This window comes from Balaenoptera acutorostrata, chromosome 21 (assembly GCF_949987535.1).
Source record: "Balaenoptera acutorostrata chromosome 21, mBalAcu1.1, whole genome shotgun sequence".
NCBI classification, from domain to species: Eukaryota; Metazoa; Chordata; class Mammalia; order Artiodactyla; family Balaenopteridae; genus Balaenoptera; species Balaenoptera acutorostrata.
Window position 1 is genome coordinate 20358989 of NC_080084.1, and position 7755 is coordinate 20366743.

Sequence of the window (7755 nt, forward strand, 5' to 3'; positions counted from 1 at the left end):
TCTGTATCTTAATGTTCTGAGGAATTTTACTTCTGACTCTTCATGGCATTGGTTACCCTGGCAGTACTTAAGTCATAACTTGTTACCACAAAAATAGAAGCAATGTCTTGTTGCATCTAGATATCAGCACAATGATTTCTATCTTGTAATTTAGTAATTCCTCAGAAACAGATACAGAGTAATAAAAAGTTTAGTTTGTATTGCATAATTACTTTATTATATAATGTAAACCAATATAGATAACATATATTTAAAATATATGTTTAAATATTTTATATAATGTTTTATAATACATATATTTACTTTTAGCATATAGTATCACCAGTATTATAAAATATTAGCATATAGTATCACCAGGATTATAAAATATTGGCACTGGAAAGAACTTTAGAAATCATCCAAAACAACCGTTCTTTTCACTAATGAGGAAACCGAGGTTCAGAAAGACAAAGTAACATATGCCTAGGATATTATAATTTAAATGTTCAAGTATTAAACTTACTAGTTTGAACAGTGTCCCAACTACATGGCTTTTCAACTATAGTAACCATTAATTTTTTTTTTTAATATTTAGTTAAGAATTGGTTCATCTCTGGTTGTCCTAAAGTTATGTTGTCAAGACTTTAGAAAAAAAAGTTGCTACCTGTTAGCAGAAAGGTACAAATAACCAACAAAAGCTTAAAGAATGTTGTTTAAATTGACTCACGATTTTACAAACTTAAATTTCTTTTCATAGGTTAAAGTTTTGCTTAGGGAAGTTAAGAAAGGAAAAATAGTTACTTTTTACTTGTATTTCTATATGTACATATAGAAATACATATTTGTGTTGTTTCATCAGAATCTGATGATATTTTTATTATGATTTATAATACATTCTTTTTTGGCTGTTCAATATAATGAAATTATAAAATCCTTAAAAGTCTTTAGTTATTTTAAGAAATGCATTATAGATTAAATAACCAGAAAAAAATATTTTGTTTAGGACGTTGAAATGGCCCACTCCAAATGTGTTTCAATCCATTCCCTTTTCTTCCCCTACATTGTCAGTTTAAATGCCGATTTAACTAATGGTCTAGCTAACAATGAGAATGGCTCACGGAAGTTACCCATTGGGAGGTTAGGATTGACATGTACACACTGCTATATTTAAAATAGATAACCAACAAGGATCTACTGTATAGCACAGGGAACTCTGCTCAATATTCTGTAATAACCTAAATGGGAAAAGAATTTGAAAAAGAAGAGATAGATGTATATGTATAATTGAACCACCTTGCTGTACACCTGAAACTAACACAACATTGTTAATCAACTATTAAAAAAAAAAAAAAAAAGAAGTTACTCAAACTTAAACACCACAAGTTCAAGTTCTTATCAACAACTGCTTCCACCCCTGACCTATTCTTACCACAAGCCTGACCCCATTACAGGAACTAGTTCAGAGAAATTGCCCTGATACAAAAATTAGAATGAGGTGAAATAATGTAACTATGACATTTTTATTTTATATTTACATGTACTAATTTAGAATGGAATAAAAAGCACATGGTGTTTTCTTTATTTTCAGCACATAATTTTCTTTCTTTTTCAGCTTTTTAATTAAATGAAGCCGAGTGGGATTTGCGTAAAGTGAATGTTTACCATGAAGACAAAGTGTTCCTGACATACTAGTTCAAATACTTGAGTTCATTTCCTTGCTGATTGTGATAATCCAGCTGTTTCTTGTACAATTTTTTTAAACGTGAGTTTTCCTAGTAAACTTAATTCATAGACATGGATGGTTAAATTTAATATGGAAAGAACAAAGGCATCACTGAAGTGTTTTTCAAGCATATTATATTCACTGTATGCGATAGGTTGAAATAAATGACAGTGCAGTTATGAATTCATGCTTTTAAACTGTTCACTCACTAGTAAAGAAAACCACAATGTTAGTAAAGGAAAACTATGAAATGTATCTTAATTCTTGGGATTGTACAGAGATAGGTGTATGCATGAAAATATGTGATGTACTGAAAAATTATACTTTCTGCAGTTTCAGTATAAAGGACATGTATGGTTACAAATAGTGTTTTGTTCTTATTCATCATAACTAGATAAAGGAGATAGGACAGGGAGCTGGATGAACAGTGCTCAGATGCCTACGCTGGGACATGGAGGTCCTTCCCAGAATATAAATGTAAAGCCAGCATGACTAAATCAACATGCCTCAAGGCATCAGGCAACGAAAGCAACACACCACAACTAGGAATTAATTCTTCTCCAACTTTAGAAGTGTCACCCAAGAATCCAGACTTACAACCACAAAACTAACCCACTATGGACATTTTCCCCTTGTGTTATGTGGAAGAAGCTTGCCATCAAAACCTTATTCCCAGACCCAGATATAGATTAGTTATCCTAATATGAGGGACTCAATGACGCTTTCTTGAAAATCAAATATAGGAGTGTAACCATTATTATGTTTGTATATTGTATTTTAGTTTATAAAGCACTTTCCCATACATTGCAGTATTTTTTTCTTCACATCAACCCTGTAAATTAGACAGGAATTTAGACAGGAAATGTAAATTTTATCTGACTTATTTAAGTACTGGAAGCTGAAAGCCGCAAAGAAAAAATAGAGCTTGTAACTGGGCTTTCAAACTCTCAAACCTGAACTTCTATTTTCTGTGGTGCTTCCTAAAGAAGGATTTAGAAACACAGTTATTTAGTCAGCTCAATAAACTTTTTTTTTAGGCTTTGTTATCTAATTTTCATTAAGATCTTAGTAATAGACCATGGAGAACTTTGTTAGTTGAGAGTTCCACCTATGTAGTCTCAAACCAGGACCCAGGTGTATATCCAGTGACCCTACCCGTTTTGTATCTATGAAATTCAGTAAAGAATGGGAAATATAAAAGCCTACAAGGGTATATGAAGTTAAATCTCAGGGCAGTATGTGTGCTAGCAGGAAGAAAGCTATCTTTTCAAAACACAATTATATTCAGCAAAAATTACGAAGTAAATTCTGAACTATGTTAACACTATTACATATTCCCAAAATCTATTATTAAAAATCACATTCATTCCCCTAGTTCCTGTTCACAGATTGATGAATTCAGTATTGGAATGGCATTTATGGAAAAGCCATTAAGTGATCATAATTATTTGTTTAATATCTACACCTAGGTAGCATTTGACCTATAAAGCTTAATCCATTTAGTACTTTTCTGTTTTCTAAAGTTTATTCAGTACAAACATCAAAATTGGAGTTTGAGGCCAAGTTTTACATCGAGTAAATGTTTATTAATTACAGTTGCTTACGTCTGTCCCCTTAAAGCTCAAAATTCTTATTAACAACACACATCTAATCTCTCTGTATAAAGCCTAATAATGTTTAATCATGACCACAGAGAGTTCTCAGACACTGTGACTGAGGTAAGGAAAACTTCCCTATCTCAGATTAGTAAAAGAAATTCTAGCCTACATTCTGTAATTTTCTCCAAATATTAAAAATATGCCAACTATGAAAACAATTTTTTTTTCAGAATTTCAGTTTAAAAAGATGTGGCTTCTCTATAGACAATTGTTGCATTAGGGAAAGGGAAAAATCTGCCTTAAAATAAGTTGTTACTGGAAAGTGCTACAGAGAGTGGCTCAAATGTAGTTTGCTTTCAGAATGTACCATGTGGAAAAATCACATACAAAATATATTATCTTTACCTTTCCCAAATACTTTAAATTGAAAAATTAATTTGTATGTGCTATGTTATATCCACCAATGTCACTTCAGCTAGATTCACTGCATGCAAGACTCCCTTAAAAATGTATTATATGTTTAACGATCTCCAGTTAGAATAAGAGGAATTAACTTTCCTACTCAGTTGGAGAGAAAAATCTTAATATAAAATTCCATCTAAAGGAGTAATATTCCATTTAAATCTTAATATAAAAATTTCATCTATAATAACATCTGATGAATAAAGTGTTCCATTTTCCTTAGCACACTCTTCCTTGCATTAGATATTCACAAGAGTAAGTCCAATACTGTTGTGTGTTTACTGTAATTTTTTTTTTTTTTAGCACATGAAGTAATATCCTTGTCAGTTACAATTCAGCAAGCATGGTAATTTGGGGAAATGAGATCTTGTCACCAAAGAGCTTGCCAAGTATTCCCTTTCTTGCTATCATGAGAACCTCTCTAAGGGTACATGAAGGGAGTGGTTATTCTAAGTAAGGCATGACATACCAAAGACGTTAAACATCATGTTTTAAGAAGGACTGGTGACAGGGGCAAACACATTAGCTGTAGCATCTAGGGACAAAACATTTGAGTGGCCTCTTGGAAAGTTAATGAACTCCGTGGGCTCTGAGGAACGTTAAGTTTAAAACATTAAAACAAGATGCTTTTCATACGCCAGCAGGAAGCTATACTGGGTCCAACCAATAATCTAATAGTACTTTTTCTAATAGTGGGAAAGGATGAGCATAGTAGCTAGTTACACTCAAAGGGTATAAGTATGTACATATAAGCCCCTAAATTTACTTATATAATTCATGAGCATCTGTCATTTTTTAATTTTCCATACTCTTTATCTACTTATATTTCTGAAATATATGCAAATGTTTATATCATAACTAAAGTGTAAGTACACAAAGTTTTAATAAAGATCATATATTCAGACTATAATAGGAAAATCATTTCACATTCACCCAAATGTTGGTGCATTACTTCCATTAAAATTATGCATATATGTCAACAAAAATGGCAGAATGAAGAACTCTAGGGACCTGCCCCCTCCATAGAAACACTAAAAAAACTGGCAAAAACTGATAGAAGTCAGTTTTGTTCAAAGTCTGGAAAATAGTTAAAGGCTTACAGAAACCAAATAAATGCTAAAAAACAAACAAGCAAGCAAACATAAAACAACTGAAACCCAGGAGGAGAGCTTAATGGCATTTCAACTTACTTTTCCTCCACCCTCCTCCTCAGTCAGCCTCTTAAAAATGGCAGCCTGTGTTCCTAGTGTGGGTGCCTGGTTCTGGAGGAAACAGAACAGACCTTGTTCCCAAAGAACAGTGTTTGTTCTGACCTGTCTGGAGGGTCCTGGGAGAACTGATGCAAGGGTCTTGCCTCTGTTTCACCCAACTCAGGGTAGCAAAAAGGATACACACAGAGGGTGTTTCTCTAAAACTCTGAAGGTAAATGAACATGCTGCTGCCTGGGCAAAAGATAATAGCTGGGATAAACAACAGGCACAGAGCTGAAAGCCTGAGAGGAAAACTGGAGAGTGACATACTTTGGGGAATAAGGGCTTTGATAAGTACCCACATATTCTAAGGAATCTAAAAGGACCTGCCAATAACCCAGGGCAGGATGCATCCTCATAAAAAATCTGGAAAGACCTTAAGCTTTTACCTCTCGCTGATCTTTACACCCAAGCCCAAGCAGGAAGTGAAGGCTAAAGCAGAACTGTAAACACCCTAGGTAAGTGGTGAAGGGGCACCACAACACAGAGTCCATCTGCAAAGACCAGGATAGTATTTTCTTTTGTTTCTTTTTATTTCTTTTTGTCTCTAGGCATTTAAGGAAAGCTGTCACACCACTATCTGACCACTAAGCTAATGAAATAGAAACTTCATAGGCCACACATGATAAAGAATAGAGTTTTTACAAAAACAATTTTGAAAAGTCACCAAACAACTACAACCCACAACGAGCAACAAAAACTCTGAAGGCGGAGCAGAATTCAATTTCCAGAGCTGCCATACTGTAGTATTAAGAATGACCAGTTTCAAAAAATAAAAGCATACAACAAAAAAAAACATAGTCTGTTCACAGGAAAGAAAAAAATTACCAGAAAACTATCCCTGAGGAAGCACAGACACTGGACTTACTAGATAAAGACTATAACTGTCTTTAATATACTCAAAGAGCTAAATAAAACCATAAACAACTAAAGGAAACAACTATTTGAAACAATGTCTCAAATAGAGACTATCAATAAAGAAATAGAAATTATAAAAGGAATCATATACAAATGCTGAAGCTAAAAAGTACCGTAACTGAATTGAAAACTTCATTAGAGGGAATCAACAGCAGGAAAGACAAATGTAAGAATCAGTGAACTTGAAACTACATCAATTGAAATGATCCAGTCTGAGGAACAAAAACAAAACAAAAAGAACGAAGGAAAAATGGGCAATGCCTATGAGACCTAAGAGACCTGTCAGACACCATGAAATAAAAAGTACTGATTCTCAAATATAGCCAGAGGCAGACCAGGTAAAAGAAACAAGTAACTTGTGCTATAGGGCCACCTACTGAAAAACAAAGAAAGGCGTCTAACTACCAACCTGTTAAATTGTTAGAATCAAAGTAAAAGACAAGCTTTACCTAAAGAAGAAAGGTATTTGCTACTTCAAAATGTGCCAGCAGAGGAACAACTCATCAAGCACCATGAAAAACCATGGTAACAGAGTCACAAAAAGAAAATGACAATTCTCCAGAAACCAAACTTCAAGTCACAGAACACTGCAACCGTAGAGAATTCAAAATAGCTGTCATGAAGAAACAAGCTACAAAAAAAAGTAAGAAAGGCAGTTCAGTGAGCTCAAGAATCAGATTAACAGAAGGAACACTTTACCAAAGAGACTGAAATTCTAAAAAGAAGAACCAAACATAAATTCTGGAGCTGAAGAACTCAATAAATGAGATGAAGAACATATTTGAAAGCATTGGAAATTTGAGTTTGCTAATTTTCTCTTTCACAAGGTCTGCTCTAAGACAGAACTCCAGAAATGATTCAGGTAGAAGATTAAAATTAAATTAAATTAAATTAAATTAAATTAAAATCATTTTTTTTAAAAAATGAAGTTTTGTATAAACTATTTGACTCTATTAGGAAAGACAAAATGAGAATAATGGATATCCCAGAAGGAAAAGAGAGGGAGAAGAAGGGCACAGAGAGTTAAGGAAATATTCGCTGATAACTCCCCAATCCTGGGGAAGTAACTGTATATAAAATCCATGAAGCTAAGAGAACACCTCATTATCTCAACACAAAAAAGACCCTCTCCGATACACATTACAACTGGCAAAAGTCAATAGCATAGAATAAATTTTTAAAGCAGCCAGAGAAAAAAAGACAGTAACCTATGAAGAAATCCCCATTAGGCTATCAGCTGATTTCCCAGCAGAAACTCTACAGGCCAGGAGAGAATGGAGTGACAGATTTGAAGTATCGAAAGAAAAACCCGTCAGCCAATAATACTCTCTCCAGCAAAGTTATCCTTCAGATGTGAAGGGGAAATAGAGGATTTCCCAGATGAACAAAAGCTGAAGGAGTTAATCTCCACTAGACCTGCCCTATAAAGAAGTATTGAAAGCAGTTCTACCTGAAACGAAAAGGCAAAAGTACATAAAACTTTGAGTAAAGTTATATATAGATGGACAGATTCCGAAAATTGAAACTCTGTATCAGGATAGGTTGTTAAGCAATTATAGCATAAAAATTAAAGAAAAAAAGCTATAAAAATAACTATAGCTACTTTAATTTGGTAACAAACTCACAAAATAAGAAATCATTTGAAACAACAAAAACATAAGGGGAAGAAAAGGACTGAAGTCGTATAGGCAAATGAAGATGCTATCAGCAGACAAAGGACTAGTTTATCATTTTATACAAACCTCATAATAACCACAAAACACACTTAGAGCAGAGGCACAACATATCAAAAAAGAAGAAACTGACAAAAAAACAGAAAACCACC

At 33.6% G+C, this 7755-nt stretch overlaps 1 protein-coding gene across 5 annotated transcripts in view; it reads left to right on the forward strand.

Moving 5' to 3' along the window:
- The window catches only part of TUSC3 (tumor suppressor candidate 3), a 194153-nt gene extending 192087 nt beyond the window's left edge, over window positions 1-2066 (forward strand). For all 5 annotated transcript variants that reach the window (XM_057537220.1, XM_057537215.1, XM_057537216.1 and 2 more), the window contains one exon: window positions 1592-2066. Coding sequence is in view for 4 of the 5 variants with exons in the window: in XM_057537215.1 (XP_057393198.1) it covers window positions 1592-1607 (16 nt within the window). In the remaining variant the exon portion in view is untranslated. The remainder of the gene's footprint in view (window positions 1-1591) is intronic.
- The last annotated feature ends 5689 nt before the right edge of the window (window positions 2067-7755 follow it).